The sequence below is a fragment of the Ambystoma mexicanum genome, chromosome 4p (assembly GCF_040938575.1).
Source record: "Ambystoma mexicanum isolate Mex_15411 chromosome 4p, UKY_AmexF1_1, whole genome shotgun sequence".
Classification (NCBI taxonomy): domain Eukaryota; kingdom Metazoa; phylum Chordata; class Amphibia; order Caudata; family Ambystomatidae; genus Ambystoma; species Ambystoma mexicanum.
In genome coordinates this window covers 1,250,453,532-1,250,477,197 of record NC_090927.1, presented here as the reverse complement: position 1 = coordinate 1,250,477,197, position 23,666 = coordinate 1,250,453,532, and the positions used below count along the sequence as shown (strand labels likewise).

At 47.3% G+C, this 23,666-nt stretch overlaps 1 protein-coding gene across 2 annotated transcripts in view; it reads left to right on the top strand.

The window, feature by feature from the left end:
- Positions 1 to 23,666, top strand: part of SPAST (spastin) — a 615,111-nt gene that overhangs the window by 280,487 nt on the left and 310,958 nt on the right. For both annotated transcript variants that reach the window (XM_069606914.1, XM_069606916.1), the window contains one exon: positions 15,549 to 15,620. In XM_069606914.1, coding sequence (XP_069463015.1) covers positions 15,549 to 15,620 — 72 coding nt within the window. The remainder of the gene's footprint in view (positions 1 to 15,548; positions 15,621 to 23,666) is intronic.

Below are 23,666 nucleotides of genomic sequence, written 5' to 3'. Positions count from 1 at the left end.
GTTTTGGCTTCCCTGGCCGGAGGTGACGATCGTGTCGGATGCATCCCTCACGGGATGGGGAGCTCATGCCAACGGGCTGACAGTCAGCGGTCGTTGGTCTCCGTCGGAGTCCAGACTCCATATCAATCTGTTGGAGCTGAGGGCCGTCAGGCTAGCCCTGAGGGCTTTTCTGCCGACTGTGCGAGGGAAGAATGTCCTGATCCTGACGGACAACACAGTGGCCATGCACTACCTCAACAAAAAGGGGGGGGCAGGGTCACTTCCTCTGTGCAGGGAGGCGATGCAGCTCGAGTTCTGGGCCATCCAGCAGGAAGTTTCGATCTCGGCAGTTCATCTGGCCGGAGTCGAGAACGTGACGGCGGACGCTCTGAGCAGGCAGAGCACGATCTCTCACGAGTGGGAGTTGGCTCAGGAGATTCTCCTGGAGATCTTCGCCCTTTGGGGGACCCCTCAAGTGGATCTCTTTGCCTCCAGTGTCAACCGGAAGTGCGAAAGGTTTTGCTCGCGGGAATTTCCTCCAAAAGGAGCCTTAGGAGACGCGTTCGTGGTGGAGTGGTCGTTCCCGCTGCTGTACGCGTTTCCTCCGGTCCCCGTCATCCCGCAAGTGCTGCGGAGGTTACGGAAGTTCGGTTCCCGGATGATCCTCATTGCTCCGGCGTGGGCTCGGAGGACGTGGTACCCGGACCTTCTCGACTTGTCCATCTGCCCTCCACGTCGTCTTCCCTACCGAGACGATCTGCTCTCACGGGAGGGGGGTCAGGTTCTCCATCCAGAGGTCGGATCCCTCAACCTTCACGCTTGGCTTCTGAAAGGTTGAGGTATAAGGATTGGGACCTCCCTGAAGACGTGATGGAGGTGTTGCTTTCGGCCCGAAGGCCCGCAACTAAGTCTCTGTACCGTTGCCGTTGGCGTAAGTTCTGCGACTGGTGCAGAGTTCAGAATGTGGATCCTTTTGCATGTGACATCCCCATGGTTCTGTCCTTTTTGCTTTCTTTGGCCCACAGGGGCTTGCAAGTGGGTACCGTTAAGGGTTACCTGGCGGCGCTGTCCATCTTTAAGCGCTCATCTGAAGAATGTTCTTACTTTAAAATCCCTTTAATTTCACAGTTTCTGAAAGGGCTCACTAATGTGTTCCCTCCGTCGCCTTTCCTGGTGCCCGGTTGGGATTTGAACCTTGTTCTTAGGTTTCTTATGGGTGCTCCGTTTGAGCCGTTACATTCTTGCCCTTTGAGGCTGTTGACTTTGAAAACTGTGTTTTTAGTTGCGGTTACTTCCGCTCGCAGAGTGAGTGAGTTACAGGCACTTTCTGTTAAGCCACCCTTCACTGTATTTCACAAGGACAGGGTTGTCCTTCGAGTTCGTCCTTCTTTTCTTCCGAAGGTAGTGACGGAATTTCATTTGGCCCAGAAGATTGTTCTTCCGGCATTCTATCCTCCTCCGCATCCTGGTAAGGAAGAGGAGAGGCTCCATAGGCTTGATCCTAGGAGAGCTTTGAGCTTTTATGTTTCTCGCATGTCCCGGGTCAGAGTGGACGATCAACTCTTTATTGGTTACGCTGGTAAGCGCTTGGGGCAAGCTGTGACGAAACAGACTTTGTCCCGCTGGATTATTTTGGCCTTCTCGGAGTGTTACCGCTTGGCGGGCAAGGACCCTCCGGCTGGCTTGCGGGCCCATTCTACCAGGGGCTTGGCTGCATCTACTGCCCTGCAGAGGGGTGTTCCTATTCGCAACATCTGTGATGCTGCCACCTGGGCTTCGGTGCATACATTTGTGCGGCATTATTCCCTCGATTCCATCAGAGGGCAAGATCTGGCCTTTGGCAAGGCGGTCCTTTGCTCTGCTATTTGATTGGCTATTCTAAATTTTGTTTCTAAATTCTTTCCCTCCTCCTTGATTTGGTACTGCTTTGGGAGTCTGTCATAGATATGGAATACGTCGGAGGACCCAATCCCCTCGAAGAACAAGTTACTTTCTTACCTGGTAACGTTCTTTCGATGGGATGGTCCGACGACGTATTCCATATCGCTCCCGCCCTGCCTTCCCCGCTGCAGAATTTCTGTTGCGTTTGCAGCTTACGTTCCGCAAGGCTTTGTGTCGGACTGGCAGTTGACTATTGTCACACGTTCTGGGGGAAAAAACTACAACTGAGGCTACTGGCGTCGTGCGTCCTACTTATCACATCGGATGACGTCGGACGTCGGAGGAGGTCCTCGACGGCGGCGCATCGACGTCATCGACGCAGGACGCAGACGCCGAAAAAGTTTCCGAAGCAGCACAGCTGTGGTGATTACTGTCATAGATATGGAATACGTCGTCGGACCATCCCATCGAAAGAACGTTACCAGGTAAGAAAGTAACTTGTTCATCCATTACCAGAGGGCAGGTCCGTGATAAAATCTAGTGACAAGGTGTGCCAAGGTGCTGGTGGAATGTCTAAGGGTTGAAGACCGGCGGGTTTTGTTTTTTGACCTTTGTTTTGAGCGCAAACTCCACAGGACATCACGAAAGATTTAATATCCTTTCGCCAGGAAGGCCACCAGAATTGTCGTTTAATTTTTTCCTCTGTTTTGGCAATGCCAGGATGTCCTTCCATCAGAGTATCATGATGACGGGAAATAACCAGTTCTTGCAATTCCTTTTCTGGCAAAAATAAGCGTCCTTGGAAGTAAGGTAAGCCATCGTTGACTGAAAAGTAAGACCCCCTTTTGATCCAATCCTGCAAGGCTGAAGAGTCCAGGAATTGTTTTACCCGTGCTTGAATGTCTTCAAGGGTTTGTAAAGTGGTTATCCCCAAAATTCTTTGTTCGGGAATTATCGGCACAGGTTCTGAGTTTGTGTCCATTTCTCCCATTCCAATTCGAGATGGCGTGTCCGCTTTGCCATTCTTACAGCCGGGACGGTAAGTGATTACAAAATCGAACTCAGCAAAGAACAAACCCCATCGGAGCTGTCGTGAAGACTGAGCCTTGGCAGTTTTTAAATATTGTAAATTTCGGTGATCAGTGATCACGGTGATGGTATGCCTGGCGCCAAGAAGATAATGCCGCCAAGCCTTAAAGGCGGACTTAATGGCTAATAATTCCTTATCGGTGATTGCATAATTTATCTCCGGCGGCGAGAACTTTCTGGACCAAAATGCTACGGGGTGCAGTTGGTTGGTTTCGGGTTCTCTCTGAGACAGGACAGCTCCCATGGCTAAGCTGGACGCGTCGGTTTCGACTATATATGGGAGATCGGGACGCGGGTGTTTCAAAATAGGTGCAGACGTAAATTTAGCTTTCAATTCCTGAAAGGCCTGTTCAGCTTCCTCGGTCCATTCAAAACGTTTATTTTCCGCAAGAGTGCAGTGATGGTTTGCACCACACGTGAAAATTCCGGGATAAACCTGCGATAAAAATTGGCAAAACCAAGCATGCTTTGGACACCTTTCACCGAACTAGGTGATGGCCATTTGAGGATGGCATCCACTTTCCGTGAGTCCATTCGGACCTTTAGGTGTCAGGATGAATCCAAGAAACTCAACCTCGGTGGTATGGAAAACGCATTTTTCCAGCTTTGCAAACAGTTTGTGCTGGCGCAATTTCTCTAGGACGGCCCTGACATGTTTTCTGTGATCTGATTCCGAAGAGGAGTACACCAGAATGTCATCGATATACACGACAACACAGACATCGATGAGTTCCCGAAGGACATCGTTCAAGAAGAATTGGAAGGCAGCAGGCGCGTTGCACAACCCGAAAGGCATCACCTGGTATTCGAATAGTCCATATTTTGTACGGAAGGCCGTTTTCCATTCGTCGCCTTCTTTTACTCATACCAGATAAGCAGCCCCCCGGAGATCTAACTTGGTGTATACGCAAGCGACCCTCACCTGGTCAAGGAGTTCAGGGATCAAAGGCAGAGGGTAACGATTTTTAACAGTTATCTGGTTCAAGGCGCGGTAATCGATACAAGTTCTAAGGTCGCCTTCTTTTTTTGGCACGAAGACCAAAGCTGAGGATGCCGGAGACTTTGACGGGCGAATGAAACCATTGGCTAGGTATTGATCTAAATATTGTCTCAAATGCAGATTCTCTGGTTCAGTAAGGGCATAAATCCTGCTACAAGGGGGTTGTGCACCGGCACCCAATTCGATTTGGCAATCGTACGATCTGTGAGGAGGTAACGTGTTGGCCTGTTCCTTTTGGAAGACGTCCTGAAAGTCTTGGTATTCCGGAGGTAGTTGCATGGAGACAGAGGTTACTGATGCTAGACTGATCTTCAGATTTTCTGGGTAGCAGGTTTGTGCACAATCCGGGAAGGTTATTCTCTTTGCTCGCCAATCAATTCGAGGATTATGTGTCTCTAACCAAGGGATTCCGAGAATAACCTGAAACTGTGGAGCCTTGATTACATCAAAAACAACTGCCTCCCGATGGCCGTCCGGACCTACAAGTGTCACCTCAGCTGTGGAATGTGTTACCGGTCCAGAGGCAATTTCGGTTCCATCAACTGTGGTGATGACATCTTTGCTGGTTTTAGGACGCAGAGGGAGGTTAATCCTGGAGACCAATTCACGATCCACATAGTTTCCTATAGCCCCACTATCGATGTATGCCTTTATTGCATGCAACCGCTTAGGCTGTTCCGGATCTACGAGGACCATTGGCACAATGAAATGCGAGGTCTGAGAGTTAGTTTTCAAGCTCGGCAAGCGGACCCCTACGCTTGTCGGGCGTGGTCGTTTCCCGATACAGAGTTTTCATGGATTTTATCAGCGGCTCCTACCACCTTCTTGGGCGGCTTTGCCGGGCAATCTCGTAGAAAGTGTCCAGAGGACCCACAATAAAGACATAATTGCATCTGCCGTCTTCTTTCACGTTCCTTTTGAGTTAGAGGTCCTTTAACCCCTCCGATTTGCATTGGCTCAGAGGCTTCAGCCCCCTTGAGGTTAGCGTGGGTCTTGACCAACACCCGGGTCTCAAACTTGGACCGATCTGTATTTCTGTTTTGCAGTCTGTGATCCAATTGGACCACTAAGTCTATATATTCTGAGCATTCTTGGGGCGGATTTACAACTTGGGCCAGGACATCTTTAAGTTCTCCGCGTAGACCTCGATAAAATAACGTGATTCTTTTATCCTATGGCCACCCAGTTTCCACAATTAGTCTATTAAAGGTTGCAATGTAGGATAGGAGGTCTTGATTGCCCTGTCGCAGAGATAGAAGTTCGTCATCCAGAGCCTGCCCCTGGGAGTAAATAACCTTTCCATGCTTGCTTGAAATCCTTGAAGAATCGGGTCATCTTGAGTTACCAGTGGAACTGACCAATCGGCAGCACTGCCGCTGAGATATGACAATACAAAGGCTACCTTGGTCTGGTCATTAGGGAAGGCCCCAGGTCGGCATAGGAAATGCAAACGACACTGATTCATGAATACGGCGAATCGTTTGGGGTCCCCAGCAAAGCGTTCGGGTGGGGCCAGCGGCATGTTTCCAGGTAGATTAATCTGCACCGGGTTACTGGAAAGCACAGGAGTGGGGTTCCCCCCGGAACCGGGTAAAGGAGTTTGTCCAGCTTGACCTTGCAAAAGCTGTCTAGCCAGGTCATCAGCTCTTTCCTTTGTTACAATCACTTCCCTCCTGAGAGCATTAGTCTCTTGACGAGCGGCGTGTACTTCGGCCCGTAATTCCCCCAGTAGTTGGGCCAACTGGTCAGTCTCGGAAGTTTCCATAGCGCCTGGGTGGGAATTTGTAGGAAGGCTTCGCGTTCTGTAACGCTCACCTGGCTCCCACAGAGGCGCTGGTCTAGTCTGGGTTGCTGTGGCCTCTTCAAGCGTGATGCGCAGAACTCGGACCACCGATTGAACAGGACCCCCAAATCTTGCTTTTCTGGCCCGTAGGAATATCCTTCTGCAGATGAGAAAGGGGATTAACTGTCTGCAGAATAGTGTGCTTGCTCCCCCCTTTCCCCCTTCGTTCTTCTCTGACTTCCTCCAAAACCCCCGGTTTAAGCTCACCTTATGGTTTGGAAGGATGAACTCTCCATCCTGCTTCTGGTGCAGTGGCGCGCGTTCGTCCAGTTACTTCACTGGTTTTCAGAATGGCGCTGGCAAAATCCACTTGACTTTTCTGAGCGATACGCCGTAAGTATGAAGATTCAAAAGTTCAAGTGTGAGCCTCTTTTTATGTTGTCTTCCTAACCTGTGATCTGTCCTTTATTTCAGGTGCAGAACGAAGGCGATGCGTTGAGGGGTTAAATTGCCGATGGTAAAATCAGGTGAGTTAGTGATGAGGCGACCCCTCTAAATGTTTTTATAATTCCCCAGTAATGTCTTTTGTCCTTTCCCCATAGGGGCCGGGGTGCGGTACCTGCCAACGAAGCGGCGCCGACCCGAAATGTGGAATGGTTGACCAAGAAAAGCTGGTAAGTATTATGGCTGAAAATTCGGCTTTCCTCCTGTGTTCCCTCTGCTCACCTTTTGTCTCGTCTTCTCTCCCCTAGGTGCAGAGATGTGGCGACCGGTGCTGACAGCCGCGATGGAGCTGGGAGATGTCTCGAAGACAGGTGAGTGAAGCGCGGCGCTGCAGCGAGCAACGCAATGCTTTTAAATGGAAGTCTTTCTTCAAGAATGCTGGCGTGAAGATTCTGGATGCAGGTAAGTAGTTTGAAAAAGTTCTTGGTTTTCACCTTTCTCTTCTCTTCTTTCCTTATAGGTGTTCCAGGTTCGAGGCGGGCGTGGCTGTAGTCCAGGTGCAGGAGCAGACACGGTGAGCGTTCAGCTGCTGGGATGCAGAACAACGCGAAGCACGTGTGGCTGTCCGGGCGTGGCTTAAATAGCCTTGGAAGAAGTCCTAGGTAAGTATTCTTCCACAGCCCCACACAAGTAACAAAATAGTCCCTTCAGTAAAATAGTCCCTCCTAAGCCTCATTTGGCTTGGGTCTTCATGCAGCATGGTCTGCATCAGGTAAGTGCACCAAGCACTTTCTTTATGAGCCTGGCGCCAAAGGCGCCAGGATAGAGTCCAAAGAGCCCCTATAAGAGGCCGCTGGGCTTTTACCCGGGGGCATGATGCCTGCTCCCGGGGGTGCTGGGCCTGGCCTGGTGCTCCGGGGGTAGGCATCATGACACCTCTGTCCAGGATCTACCTTTATATCCCTGCTACTGGAGATGTCAAACCCTATAGACTCGGGAGTGACACTGGTTCGGTTAGAGGCTCGATCATTCAGTCTAGTGAATTAAAGGGTTCCCAGTTATTGATCAACTGGGCTAGATTCCACTCCTGACACCATATGTAATGGTGCATAAGTAGACGCGGGACACAACGGCGGCATCTTGAAATGGTTCCAAAATGTATCTGGAAAACTGAGTCCTGGGGCTCTTCCTGAGTGCATACCCCTAATTGCATGTGCAACTGTTACGCTACGGCAGCAACAAAGAACGTTACCAAAAAGATCATTCCCACGGAGTATCTCGCAATCAGGGAATTCGTTCTGGCAGCGTTACAAGTTGCCTTGGAAACTGTTTGGGTCACGTAGATTTCCTAGTCAGCTGACCAAACGTGCCTCGCTTTCACGGAAGCCACGCCCCCTTGTTCTTTAAAAGCGATCAGCCACGGGAGCTTCGTTGCTGCTAATTGATCGTTACGGCGTTCCTTTTCGTAGCCTTCCTGCGGCTTGTTCCATTCGGATTACCCTCCGAGTATCCTGCTTCATAATTGATCTACCGTTACCAAGACCTTGGCTTCTGTCTCCTGTTTTGCTTCTTGGATTTGTCCTTCGGTGTATATTGCCTTGGTTTTTTTGAATCCGCTCGCAGTCTCCTTCGACTGCCGAGCTCCTGTTGAGCTCCCCGCTCAACCGGTTTTTCTGCCAGGTTTTCCCCGCTGAGAACGGATTTCCAGTCTTCAGTTTTCTGCTTACAGCAAGAGCCTTGTTTCCATAGGAATTCAGTCTCCTATCAGTTTTGTTCTATTTTCAGCCCTGCTTACTAAATTAAGGATTTACTTCTACCTCATCTACTTATTTGACTGTGTTACATCTTGTGAAGATGATGTGTATTTTCCACTAAAGTGCAGTACGAACGCTTTCCAGTTTTGCACCAACCCGGTCCTAGTGCGTCCCTCGTGCCGTTCGGGTTATCCTACCTATACTAACCATCCCATTTGTTATTTTATCTTTTCGTTGTCATACCTCATTTGGAACTCTGAACATTCTTCTGAACTGATACGGGACTTCCTCTCAAGGCCTTCAATTCCACTACCTCAGGTACCAGTGATTCTATTGTATTCAAATAATGTATACCCTTCACACCAGTTTGGCGTTATACTCAAAACAGTTTTTGTATTCTTTGCAGCATTGCTTGGTGGTGCGCTCAATTCTGCTCTTTTACATTATAGACTACTCTGTCTTGTTTTACATAATGACAGAGTGGTACGTCGTGAAAAAGAGCCCCTCTCTAAGAGGAAGCCTGATTCCTTTGAAATCAGGGTATCTGGGTTTTCTGAAGACTTCCACGGCTCGCCTCATATCTCGATCCAGGTTGGAATCAAGTACTCCTTCCGGTTCGGTGAGTAACAGCAACCTTCTATTCAGTGGCTGAGGTTTCTAGTTGTTCCGTTGCTACTTTTGACAGATATAGGTAGATCTGCCTACTACAGATACTCATTCGTGAAACAGGGTGTTCGTCCTCTGAAGTACATAAGGTGTGCAGTAATCTGTGAAAGCATTTGACATTTCCCTCGTTCTGACACACTTTTACCTCTGACGTGAAAAGATACATACGGTCTGACACTAACATGGTGTCTGCTTTATCATGAAAGCACTGCTTAACGAGGTGCACAATTTTGTATACATCAGCAATCTGGAGAGATTTGAGTTCTTCCCTCCTTCTACCAATCTCTGTTAGATCCACACTGTCCTCTGTTACCTAAATCTGCACTTGGAGGCGTTTAATGGTCAACTCTTAGAGTATGTACACTTTTTGCTTGGCCCTCTCACTCGCACTGATTTTGAAACCTCAAAGTCACCTTCTTTCCCTTCTTATACCATCCCTGGTGTGACTTCTCCATTCTCATTCACCTCGGAATAGGATTGCACTTCAATAAAAATTCACTGAAGTGATGGCCTCAAAAAATTCAATGATCACACTGCCACCTCCCTTTCTCCTGTTCATTCGATGGAGATGCATGGCGACACTCACCACATGATCCAACCATGCAGTAAATTGTATCGTGCAGCCTTCCAATGCACTTTGATGTACTTTCTGTAAAACAAAAATAGCTTCTTAGAACAAATAGTATAGCCTCCTTTATGTAGGTTCACTCTTCGATGTATCAAGTAATCCATAACTCTTGGCATTCCATAAAACCTGGCACTTGACTGGTTGACCTCTTGCCTCAATGACCGTCCTTCCCAGGTTCAACTGGGCCCTTTTTTTTTTACCTATCACTCTGCACCTGCGGCGTCCCTCAAGGCTCTGTCCTCTAGCCGTGGCTCTTCAACATCTACCCCACCCCTATGGCCCATCTGATCTCCTCCTTCTCTGCTCACTTCCAGTGTTCTGCAGACAACACACAGCTCTCCTTCAAGCTTCCCTCTACTGCATCCTCTTCCTTCTCTCTCATCCCTGATTGTCTGCCCGCTATTCAGGTATGGTGTGCTGCCAATGATCTCTGCCTTCATGGCAATAACACTGAGATCCTTCTCATTGGAACCCCGGCTCCCTCTTTCCCTCCTACCCTCTGGACACCCTCTATGGGTCCTCCCATCACCCTATTGTGAGGCAAAAAACCTTGGTATCATCTTTGACTCCTCTCACTCCTTCTCTCCTCACATTGTGCTCCTTGCCAAGAAGGCCCACTATCAGCTGCACCTCCTCAGAGGCATTCTTCCTTTCCTCACCTTCCCCCAGATACTCAATGTTTGCAGAGCTCTGGTCCTCTCTGGGCTGGACTACTGCAACAGCCTCTTCCTGAATCATCCTTTATCCTCTCCTCGCCCCTTCCAACTAATCCAGAATAGGACTGCAAGACGTATGCTTGGCCTCAAGCCTAGGGACCACACCTCTCCAGCCCTAAAATCTCTCCACTGGCTCCCAGTTGCTGCCATGATCAAATTCAAGACACTATGCATCATCCACAAGGCTTTCTGGTGCCTGGGACCCTGCTACATCCAACTCTCTCTCCTTAAATACCTCCCTGATAGAGACCTTAGGTCTGCCAGCTCACACTCTCTGCAGGTTAGATGCTTCGCTAAGCGGAGTGTGTAGTTAGATCTCTCCTTTGCGGGAGCCTGTCTCTGGAATGGTCTCCCTGCCCCTCTCAGACTTGAAGCGGATCGCCTGAAGTTCCGAAAGCTCCTCAAGACCCTCCTTTTCTCTTCTTCCTTCCCTCTCCCCTGCTAACACCACCATCTGCCGTGGTGACTGGCTGCCTGGTTCCCTCTTGAGTTCTACACGGCGCCTGGCCCCCCCTTCCATTTGATCCCCCTCCTAGCACCTAGCACATAGACTCTGACGACCTGCGCTGCCATGCATTTGCCAAGAACTTGACCACCCCTTAGCACTTGCTTAGCCGCTGTTGTCTCTCCTCTTACCCTGCACTTCCATTGCCACCCTAGCACTTTGTGCTCGCACAGACTGGCTCTTCCCTCCTCCCTCTGACTTCTTGTTACCGCACTGGCACAATCTGAATGTCACATAGCCTGGTTGGACCATTATTATCGTTCTCCCCGCTGCCCCAACCCCACACTTTTGTCTTGTGGCGCATTGAAACACCATTTGTTATATATGCGCCTTACAAATAATCAATAAATAAAAAAATATAAAATAAACCACTGTCCCTTCCATAATGCCTTTCCACTTCTCTTCTGGCCAGTGCCCTCTTGTCGTTTTTCAGAACCGCAACTCCCAAAATGCCCTTGAGTGCAGCAAACAAAACCCTCATTGGAACCAGGGTAATGGAATTGAAAACAGGAATGGAATGGAATGGAATGGAATGGAATGGAATGGACTGGGATTTCTGCCAGAAAGTAGATACTCAGACTAAAAGAAAACTACTACCCCCAACGGAATGGTGGGCCTGCAGAAAACCAACCATGAGCAGCGACTGCAAGGGAGACCCAGAAATTCTCACTCCCAATTGGAAATGAAATTTAACAGATTGGAATGTGGCCTTGACCCTATTTGGCATGGAACCTGTTTTTTTTTTTTTTAATTACTGGATCGGACTCTGGGGGTCCCCTGCGCTTGTCGGGTACAAAGCAGCATACGAAGATCTGATGAATTACCCCGGTGGACGTTCCTTTCAATGGTCGGCTCATTTTGGCCAATATCTTGGCTGCAAGAATTATGGCATAATCCGGACAACCTATGTTCTGGTCTCAAAGGAGACATTAAGCAGTTTTTCAAACGTGGGATTCAAGTCCCATTGTTTTATGTCTGAACCTGAACATGGGGCTGGCATATCTCTTTATGTGGAGATAGATATCTGGATCTGATTTCACCCTCCCGTGCCCGTACCGTATTTTTGGAGTTTAGAACTGGTACATTGCAGGTTGCGTCCTCGTACTAGTGGATGGAGGTGTAGTACTACTGAAGCCTGTCCAGTGCGGTCTACAGATTGAATCGGTTACTCGTTTCTTGCTTTTGTGTGAGTGCTACTCTGATTTGAGGAATATTTATTTGTTACCATGTAGGCCTTTTAATGATGCTATTTTATAAATTGCATATTTTATATTGATATCTACCATGAATTATTTAACTGTTACATGTAATTTGTTATTGCAATGTACTTGTATGTGTGTGCTAAAGGCAAATTTGCTGAATAAAGCTTACTGATTGGAACTTACCAGCACATGGAGTAAGCCACAAGGAGAACATGCAGCCTGAGTAACCGGCTACCACCATGCAAATGAAATTTGGAAAGTGGGTAGGGCTAAAACCTTTCTTAAACCCTTTCGTAGGAAGTCCATACATTGAAGGGGAGCTGATTGTTGGAAGGGGTCAGGCTGCGCTATAAAAGTCCAGCCATCATAGAGATGTGGCGTGGTGGTGGATCAAGAGACCAGGCAGAGGATGAACGTTGGAGAGGTGTTCTGATGAGACTGCAGCAGTGTTTTGTGGGAGAGCGATGGAGACACATCACTTGATTTATAACCTGCACCGCTAACACCCAAGGGCAGTCTACAGGCGCTTACATGGTTCTGCAAGAGAAGATGGCGGGGTGTGTTAGTGAGGATAGGGTGGGTTCAGAGCCAGGAGGAACTGGAGTCTTTGAGCGTTATTTTGTGTGTAGTTGGTAGGACTCAATGCCTCAGATGTGTGCTAGTGTGTGTGTTGGGTGTGTGTCATATTGGTGCTAGGGTGGGGTTTGCGGTCATTCACACTGGGTAGTTTGGGTGTAGTGTAATGAGGAGACGTGTCAAAGATTGAGGGTGGGGGGAAGCGTAGGAGAATTAGTTGGAGTGTGTATGGGAGGAATGAGTGTAGAGCGTACTGGGCGGTAGTGGGAGTAGCATTGAGGGTGGAGTGACAGAAGAGGGGGTGTAGTTGGAAGAGATGGGCAGAGATGGTGTGATGAGATCAGGACATTTAGAGTAGAGAGAGGAGTAGGGAATGAGGTCATGGAGCATAGAGTGGCAAGAGATTGGGAAAGGAGCAAAGGTAGATGGACAATAGAGAGCTAGGGAGAGGAAGGTTAGGACGATCTGAGGGAGGAGTGCGGACATTGATATAAAGTTAGAAACCGCCAGAGTGTGCCTGAAGGAGATCAGTGTAGAAACCCCAGTGAGATCAGTCTGCTGACAAAAAGGAGAGAATCATTTAGAGAAAGTTCCGGAGGGAGCTACAGCGAAAAAGTGACACCCTTTTAGGTTTCTGTGGAAAACCTGAGGGTCTTTCCCTCCCTACTCCCTGGGGATCTTCTGCACGGGTGGCCAGGGGAGGGCCATTGCCATTGAATCCCAACCCTGGGGGTCGACGAACGAGGGAGGGTGCTTTGGGATTGGGGAGGGATTGTTCAAAGGCGAGACATGGTACACCCCTCTTTCCAATGACACCCTACCCGACATTGACTCCTATTACATGACCGCAGACTGTTCCCTTTGACAAAATGTCCCCGCTCTGCTAAAACAAGACGAAATTGAACGGAGGCACTTTTTAATTTCGATCTGTCTGATTAACAAGGCCAGGTGAAGTCAGCCACTGAATACAGAACAAACACACTGAGCACTGTTAACGCACCACAGGTGTATAAAAGTAATGAGCCAGAGAAACCGAATGAGCGAGCAGGAGTAGGTCCACGTGTCTGTACGAGAGCACAGGCGAACTGGGGCACCCTGAGAACCCGAGACCTGCTAGGGGAGAATGGGAGGCCTAGATGCTGAAAGCCTGTTGCTAACGAAAGCGTGGTGAGAGAGCCGTGTCTCCAAGGAGCCAGAAGGGGCTTAAGTACAAAGCTGCTCTCCCGAGTGAAGTCAGTAGAAGGGTGTTTGTTATCCTGGGCCAGAGAAGCCGCACAGGAGAGTTGGAGGGGCTGGCGAGGAGCCCTTGATCAACAGTGATGTTAAAGAAATCACAACCAGGGAGTTCAAAGCCAGAGGGGAACCCAGTTGATGATGGCGGCAAAGCGCAATAGATAAAATGTTGGAATCAGTAAGATGATTACAAGGACGAGCATAGGATAAGAAGCGTGCTGAAGAGGAAAGCTTTGATCGTACGTTGTGCAAGTTGAAAGGCGAGAGATACAAAGTAGGACGTTTGCGTGTACGTTAACACGTGGTGGAAGGAGCTCTAGTGAACAGGGACATTGCGTACAGGAGTGAAGTTCACAGAGAGCAAATATTGAAACAAGTGAAGGGGGCTGTGCTTGAGGGAAAAGGCATGCCGAGACCCAGTTCAACTTGAGACAAGCTGAAGTTGAACTGTACAAAGGTGCCAAGGGCATGGTGAGAAGAGGAAACTTTGAGAGGCCTAAGTATCAAAGTGGCCCCACACAGTGCCGAAAGTACTGTGTGTTCATTGAAAGTCTCTGATATGTTGAACTTCAGAATAACTGTATGAGGAGAGCCAAGCCGTAAAGAGTGGTCCTGCCCAGGGCTGAGGAGTACTGGGCATTGTCGAAAGGCTCTGATACACCAATATACCAACCTATTGTGAAATGTGAAAGTCTTGTGAACTATTGATAAGTAGCAGACTTCCTGAGGAGAGGTGACACATGGGAATTGTTACCTAAAGGAATTTTGAACGTGTGCGACCAGAACTGTTTTTGAACTTTTTAAAAAGAACGTTATACATTGCCTTTGAAAGACGAGGAACGCATACTGAATCCCAAGTGATCAAGACTTGGGGAAGGGAGCTGTGGGCCAGCTCCAACACTACCCTGGCCTTGAAGCACCCTTTTTATTTAGTCCAATTCCATGCACATTATTGTATTAGAGTGTGAGGGCAAGCATAGGTTTAACACAGATACTTTTGTTTCGACTAACTTGACTGACTTTGGACTTTTTGTTGATAGTTGAGACTACTCCCGTTATAGATGTAGGGCAAGTTAAGCAGTCTCAAACCCCTTTCTTTATAAAATAAAGGTTTTCATAATGTTGAATCATTGTCTTTTTCTCTCATGATACCATGCCTTTCTCACATTTCCCTCCCAGATTAGAAAGGACCTAGACAGTCGGGGTTACCATGCCTTACAAAACTTTGGAGAACATTTTAGGGGGTAGGGCGGAGAGAGACCACAGTAACGTTGAGAGTGGCAGAAACCCCTTGGTTTCAACCAACCCAGCCTTCTCACACCAGTTATTTAAAAGGTTAATAAAGCACTGAAAAACGACTTTGTGGATTATTTTAGGACATCTGTGACAATAGATTGTGCCACTGGCTAAGGCTGTCTACCAGACACAAGAGGACTAATATGTGCTCAGTGCATCCTCGAAGTATCAATAACCTACCCTTTAAGCCTCATTTGACTACTAAATTGTCAGTTTGTATCCATTTGTTCAATACCAATTTGACTCCAGCTTTCATAAGAGTCAAGTGATGCTCAGGATATGCCAATACACACACCTTTTTAATGTCGCTCTTCTGTCTCCTCTTGTAGAGTTTCTTGTACAAACCATATTTTCATAAAGTTTCCCTTAAATGTCCAGCCAGTAGAGCACGTTGACAAGGTAAACTCGCCCCCTTAGTATTCAGGGTTCCGAGATACCACCCATGTTGACGGTGGCTAAGAACTATCATAGTTCATCAGATCAGTACGAGTATCGTCAATCTGTTTTTAAAGCTAGCATGCAATTGTAATGTTTAACATGTTTGTCTGTTACATGGTTGACATGTGGTATTATGAAGTCCAGTCATATCACGCGACTACCACATGGACAGGACTTCTTTGACCAATCGGAAACCTTTAATGCTTAGGAGGAGAAGCTGGTGGACAGCAAACTCCCTGTAAGAGCGGTATGCAGTAGGTCTGGAAGAGTGCTAAAGTTCTTAGTAAGAAATAAAAATGTAACACTTGTGTTTTTACTTATGGATGTATAACTTTTCATTTTTTTTTTGGTTTTCCAGGCAAAAGCAGTTGCTGCAGAATCCAATGCAACCTTTTTTAACATAAGTGCAGCAAGCTTAACCTCAAAATACGTGAGTTTAACAATGAAAAATAATCGCAATGTATATTAGTATGCATTAGGACTAGTGATCAATGCATAAATATTCTTGAACTCCTTGTAATCTTTTAAATATCTTCTGGAAATGTCCATGTGTGTTTTGACCTTTTTCACTGCTGCCAACATTGTTGGCACCTTCACTGCTGCGCTAGTTATCATTGTGTTTTGCGCTAGAAATCCGGTAAATGGAAGGGAAAGCAATAGTGGACAAGCCACTTGTTTCCCTTTCCATATATATTGGATACCCATTAGTACATTTTATATGTACTTACTACATTATTTGGGATTTGTTTCTTGCTTACACTCTGAATTTATTAGTACAATACCGGTGCAATCTTGCTGCTGATTAATAAAATCGTTGTGCAATTTTAAAACCAGTTTTCCAGCAATGGTGAAATCCTTATCCTTGAACTGCTGCTAAAATGTTACCATCTTGTGCATATCCACATGCACACATGCACAGCGCTTGTTGATAGTCCAGTTTGCTCCCCAACTTTAAAGTTAATTTTCTTTTTGTTGTGTGCCCCTCTGTGATTTACTTAACTGTCAGTCACCAGCAATGTGATGTGCTATTTTCCTTGATGAGGAGAACAGTTTCTGACCCTGTTTAATTGCTGTCTTTTTGAGAAATTCTTTTCATTTAAAAATATAGATTTGTACGAAAAATAATGAAATCATTATTACAGTAGGCTGCTTTATCTTACGCCCCTAACTCCTTCAAAGCTATGTATTGGATGTTGAGCCCTCCTATAGCGGGTGCAAAATAGTTGAATTAAAAAAAAAAGCCTGTGTGAGACTGAAGCCACCCTCCAAGGCTTCCTTCCTCCCCTGACCCACACAAAACCTCCTCTTATCTATATTTTCTTCTCAATCTTGCAGAGATGGATTGTTTTGTAGTAGGAACTTTATTTTTCTTAATGAAGACATCCTTAACTTTTTACATCAAAATAAGAAAATTACTGATCAACCATTAGTTATCATTGGAAGGCGCTGGGACCCGATTGATTTCTTGTTGAGTTTTATCGATCCTTTTCAGATTTGCTTTCTCCTGAACTCCTCGAATTATTTAATCATTTTTTATTAGAAGGGCATAGTTCTAGCTCTTTTGGAAAAGCATTATTATTACTATTTCCTAAACCAGACAAAGGTCCCTTGTATGTTAAAAACTATCGACCCATCTCATTAATAAACTCTGAATCAAAAATCTTGGCCAAAAGGATTGCTAACAGATTAAATGACATTATGCCTAAACTAGTCAACATAAACGAATCCGGTTTTGTTAAAGGAAGACTGGCTTCCTCTCAGACTCTTTTTTAATTTTCTCTCCCACGTACAAAAATATTCAGATCCTCTCATTTTATTTACATTGGATGCAGAGAAAGCGTTTAATAGCTTCCTGGCCCCTTTGTTTTAATCTTTAGTATGGCATGGTTATAATCCTACATTTAATAAATAAATTTTGCTTCTGTACTCTACCCCTTCCACCCGACTACTTATCAATAGCACTCTTTCGAATGGATTGTCTCTTCCAACGTGTTCCTCATCTTTGACATGTAGTATCCAGCTTCGGAAATTTTTCGGCAGAGGGCGCCCTGCATTGATGGTGTCAAGTCGATGTCCCTCGAAGGCCTCCGTCGAGGGTGACGTCATCGGATGTTATAAGTAGCAGCACGGCGCCCGTTGCCTCGGTTCAGTTTTTCCGCAAACGTGTTTGCTTTGTGAAACTCTGCGCGCCTCGTACTTCTGAAGTATTTGCTGTTAAAGTTTTCGTTATGTCTTTGTCTTCTACACCGACGACACCTCGGTCCGGATTCAAGAAATGCCGGGACTGCGGCTCCAAGATATTCATCACTGACCAGCGTTGAGTCTGCCTGTGGCGCATCGGTGAGGGCCATGACACTGATACCTGCTCCAAGTGTCAGTCTATGACCGGCAAAGCGTTGAGGGAACAAAAGGGGATGCTCAAGGTGGGCAAGGTGTCCAAGCCCCATAAGTCCTGACCTGCTGGGCCTTCGACCGATGGAGTCAAGAGGCGACTCTCCTCAGAGGAAGAAGGCCAAGCGCTCAAGGTCCAGGAGTGGTTCCTGACACTCTTTGTCCTTGTCAAAGCGTTTGAGGAGAGAAGGCGGGAGGGTGAGATGCCAGTCTAAGAAATTGACGGCGGCAGAATGGAAAGCTTTCCGTGTGGAGATGCTTAAGATTTTTGATAAACAGGTCAAAGCTCTGTCCATGCCTTCTGTGGAAGCCGGCAGAGAGAAGTCTCGGCCGGATACTTGCTCGCCCTCGTGCCCGGGTAAACGGCATGATCCACATCGGGAGCCCTCGAGGTCTCGCGCGGACAAGGTTTCAAAGGATCAATCGAGACGTGGAGAGAGGTCAAGGTTTTAGACACCATCGAAACCTTCCAAACCTTCGAAGCCCTCGAATCCATTGATGCCACACCAGTCGATGTGCCTATCGGGTCCTCCACTCTGGTCAGACCGTCTATGCCTTCAACGCTGTTGTGGACGCCGATACCATCAGCGCCGTCTGTGACACTTTTACCAACGCAGATACCTGTGACTGTTGAACCTCCGAAAAAGGCAGTTGCTAATTCTAAGTCGTCGACTTTAAAGCCTCTGAGTACTACAGCAGAGAAAAGGTGTACCCCTCTACCAAAAAAGGATTTTTTTTAAGTCCCTCACTTCCATGTTTGAGGCAGATGAATGTTCCGATGAGGATGATGCCCCTTTTGGTCTCCAGTTCAGGACCCCTAATGTGCCTGAATGCCTCATTTTAGAGGAGAGTAGGATGCAGGATATCTGTGATTCTTGCATAATGCTAGTGGTATAGACACTTCTCCTGAGCTGGAGTTGACCCAGGGGAGCATGCCGACTCCTCTTACAAGCAACTTATGTCGAGAGTTGTTGAATATCTGGGCTGGTCTAGACCTCGTGTGCATTGTGATCAGGATGATCTTACGGACATTTTGGACAAAGGTCCACCTACAGATCCTGTGTTAACATTCCATGTGGCTCTGCAAAAAAGGGTGGCCAGGAATTGGGGAAACCCTGGAGACTAATCTGGCGGTGAACAAGTCTCTTACAAGAAAATTCCGCCCCTCCAGTAGCGACCCCGGCTACCTATCTACTCACCCCACTCCCGAGAGTTTGGTGCTCCACGCAGCCACAACTACCTCGAAACAGGCAGCGTACCCTACCATCCCTCCTGATAGGGACGATAAGCGCGTGGATGGATGGATGGGAGTATGGTGTTGAAGTCGGCCAACTACACGTGTGCCCCGGCTAAATTTTCGTATACTCTGAGTGCATATCTATGGCGGCAGAGCATATTCCCGAAAGGGAAGAAATGGACGGCTTCCTAGCTATTAAGGACGGCAAGGAAGCCATGTGTGAGTCCCTTCAGTCTGTTGGATTCTGCAGATAGCGTAAGCAGATGCTTGGCTACGAACACTGTGATACTCAGGTTTGCGTGGTTGCGGAAGTTAGGGGTTTGCACCTGATGTGCAGGCTAGACTTATGAACATGCCATTTGACAGGTCTCATCTTTTTGGCAGCAAGGATGACTAGAGCCTTTAGAAGTTGCAGACCTCTAAAGCAGCCACCAAGTCTTTAGTTGCAGCTGTTCGGCAACCTCAGCCTTTTCCTCCTAGCGGACAGCAGTGGAGGGGTAGATCTTTTCTCTTATAATCCCCATTTGGAAAGGCGAGAGGAATGGCCAGTCAAAGAGGCCAACTTAAGTTTCCTCATGGTGGATGAGGTAGTGGTGCCAAGCCAGCTCAAGCAGCAGCCTCTTTACCATCTGCCTCTGAAGCAGCCGCTCTAAAAAACTGCTGTGAGGCCCTGTGTCACAGCTCACCAGTGGGGGGGAAGAGGGGGCAGACTGTCTCAGCATCTGAAAGAATGGCGAGACGTTACTTCAGATGCTTGGGCTCTGAAAACCATAGCCCACGGTTACTGCCTTCCTTTATTAATGAAGCCTCAGACCAATCCACCGGGGAATCACTCTGAGGATTCCAGATCCGCTCCTTGTGCAGGAAATATTGACCCTGCTAGAGAAAGGCGCTATAGAACCAGTGCCTGTAGCGAAGAGGAACAAGGGTATTTCTCATATTTTTTCGATTCCCAAAAAGGACAGAGGACTGAGACCCATATTGGACTTGAGATACTTGAACAAGTTCCTCAGGAAGGAAAAATTCTAGTTGGTCACTCTTTCTCAAATCCTTCAGGCCTCCAACTTCAGGATTGGTTGGTGTCATTGGACCTTCAGGATGCTTATTTTCATGTGCCAATCCATCTGAAGCACAGGAAATACCTGAGGTTTGCCGTTGGCGGCTCGCATTATCAGTTTCTAGTCCTGCCATTCGGATTGACCTCTGCCCCGAGTGCATTCACCAAACTGATGGTGGTGGTGGCAGCGCATCTCAGGAGAGGGGGATTCATGTCTACCCCTATCTGGACAATTGGCTGATTAGGGCGCGTTCTCCCCAACAAGCCGTGGATCATCTCAACGTTACCTGCCACACCCTTCACAGGCTGGGCTTCTCCCTCAATTTCAAGAAGTCCCATATGACACCTTCCCAACAGCTCCAGTACATCGGCGCTGTATTAGATACATACTTTGGAAAGTGCTCGCCACCCAGGGTGAGGGCTCAAGACATTGTCCAGATGGTAACCAAATTCTAGAGTGCCCGGCCTTAGAATTTTTGAGGTTGCTTGGCCTCATGACATCCTGCATTTTTCTGGTGCAAGAGGCACGCCTGAGAATGAGATCCCTTCAATGGGCTCTCAGAACACAATGGTCCCAGTTCTCACGGAGATGTCGGATCACCTTTAGATTCCGGTCAGTGTCTCCCAGGAACTTAGGTGGTGGGCCTGCAAGGAAAATCTTATGAAGGGGGAACACTTAGCAACCATGGCTGGCGATAACTGTAGTGACGGATGCCTCTCTGAGTGGGGAGCTCACGCCAACGATCTGACGATCAGCGGTCGTTGGTCTCCATTAGAGTCCAAACTACACATCAATCTTTTAGAGCTGAGAGCAATCGGGCTAGCACTAAAGGCTTTTATGCCGTCTGTAGGGGGAAAAAAATGCCTGATAATGACAGACAACACAGTGGCCATGCATTACCTCAACAAGAGAGGAGGCGTAGGGTCGCTACCACTGTGCAGAGAAGCAATGCAGCACTGGTACTGTGCAATTCAAGAAGGAATCTCCCTAGCGGCAGTTCACCAGGCCGGAGAGGAGAACACTGCGGCGGACGCTCTGAGCAGGCAGCGTGCAGTCTCCCACGAGTGGGAACTAGCTCAGGAAGTCCTTCAAGAGATCTTTGCCCTTTGGGGAACCCCTCATGTGGATCTGTTCGCGACTGGTGCCAACCGGAAGTGCGAGCGTTACTGCTCAAGGGAATTTCCCCCGAGAGGAGTTCTAGGTGACGCGTTCGTGGTGGCTTAGGAATTTCCGGTACTGGACTAACTACGGGAGGTTAGCTCAGCAGCAACATGCTCACCTTGGAAGCAAGATCAGACGGAGCAACACGGGTTCGATCCCCAGTTCCGTGCTTAGAAACCTCTGGGTATTAAGCGCGTTATAATTAACCTATCCTATCATACTGTATGCGTTTTCTCTAGTCCCTGTCATTCTTCCAGTTCTCAGGAGGTTAAGACGGTTCGGGACCCACATGATCCTCATGCACCGGATTGGGCCAGGAGACGGTGGTACCCAGACCTTCTGGACATGTCCATCTGTCCTCCGATACGTCTTCCACAAAGAGAGGATCTTTTCTCGCGATAGGAAATCCGGGTTCGCCATCCAGAGGTCAAAACTCTCAACCTCATGCATGGTTTCTGAAAGGTTGCGATATAAGGATTGGGACCTCCCGGATGACGTGATGGAGGTGTTGCTTTCAGCCAGCAGCAAAGACTCTGTACCATTACCGTTGGAACAAGTTTTGCGACTGGTGCTGAGAAAAAAATGTTAATCCTTTTCAGTGCTTGACTCCGGATGTTTTATCCTTTTTGCTTTCATTAGCACACAAGGGTCTTCAGGTTGGAACCATTAAAGGTTACCTTGCATCGCTCTCAATATTTAAGCACTCCTACGAAGAATGCTCCCATTTCAAGATTTCACTGGTTACTCAGTTCCTAAAAGGGCTCACAAATGTGTTCCCGCCTTCTCCTTTTCAGTGTCCGGTTTGGGACCTTCTAATGTGTGCTCCATTTGAACCCTTGCATACATGTTTGTTGAGGTTGTCAACCTTTAAGACTATACTATTGGTTGCTTTAACATCTGCACATAGAGTGAGCGAGTTGCAGGCACTTTCTTCCAAGCCACCCTTTTCTATATTCCACAAGGACAGGGTTGTGTTGAGGGTAAGACCCTCCTTCCTGCCTAAGGTAGTTTCGGACTTCCCCTTATGTCAGAAAAATGTGCTTCCGGCCTTCTATCCTCCTCCGCATCCTAGTAAGGAAGAGGAAAGGCTCCATAGGTTGGACCCTAGGAGTGCATTAAGCTTATTTCCAGAATGTCCAAAGTGAGAGTGGACGACCAGCTCTTTGTGGGGTATACAGGACACAAACTAGGCCTGGCTGTTTCTAAAAAGACCTTGTCTAGGTGGATCATTCTGACCTTTTCTGAATGCTATAGATTGGCCGGCAAGGACCCTCCTGTGGGCTTGCGTGCGCATTCCACCAGAGGCATGGCTACTTCGACAGCCCTGCAAAGAGGCGTGCACATATTAAAAACATCTGTGATGCTGCAACGTGGTCATCAATGCACACTTTTACCAAGCATTATTCCCTGGATACTTCCCATGCTCAGGATGTTGCTTTTGGTAAGGCAGTACTTTACTCTGCCCTTTAAAAACTAATATCTAAATTCTTCACCCTCCTTCAATCATGGATACTGCTTTGGGAGTCTGTCAAAGATGAGGAATACATTGGAGGACACAATCCATTTGAAGAACAAGTTACTTACCCCTGGTAACGTTCTTTTGACTGGATGTTCCTCCAACGTATTCCTCATCGCCCTCCCAACCTACCCCTCTTTAGAACTTCCCATGCTATTACAGCTTTCGTTCCAACAAGGCTGAGTACGGTCAGGCCCGCTTTATGGTCATATCTGCTACACGAGGAGGGAAAAACAGAACTGAGGCAACGGGTGCCATGCGTGCTATTTATAACATGAAATGTCACCCTCGACCGAGGCCTTCGAGGGACATCGACTCAACACAATCGACGCAGGGCGCCCTCTGCCGAAAAATGTCCAAACCAGACGAAGCTGGACACATGTCAAAGATGAGGAATATGTTGGATGAACATCCAGTCAAAAGAATGTTACCAGGGGTAAGTACGTTTTTCTTCCGAATCGTACCCCATTTCTCATGGTACCAAGGCAAGGCTGCCCTCCTTCCACCCTATTGTTGATTTTAGCCCCAGAACCCCTCCTTCGAAATATCATTACTAATGACAATATAAATGGTATTATCATAAATGACATCACCATTAAATTCTCTCCATATGCCGATGACTTTCTCTTTTAATTAACTAATCCTGCCTCCTCCATTCCTGCGCTAATGACAGTTAACAAACAATTTTCTGATGGCTCTGGTTATAAATTAAATTACGATAAATCGGAAATCCTTCCTCTAGCCAATTCTTGCATAATGGTTTATACCCCCTAACTCCTTTATAGCATGAAATGATGTTCCTCATCTATTAAATACTTGGGTATTCTTGTTGCCAAAGATATCGCCATTACCCTAATCCTTAAATCAAAGTAGTATTATAGATCAAATCAATTGTTCTATTAACCATTGGTCTCTCTTATACCTTTCTTGATGGGGGTCACCTAGAGTACATTAAAATGATCCTGGGACCCATTTTTCTCTAGCCACGATCCTGATATTATTTTCAGCAACATTCTTCAAGAAAATAGATAAACTTTTGTCTATCTTTCTTTGAAACAATAAAACCCCCAAAATGTCTCTTAATAAGCTTAAATCCAACAGAAATAATAGTGT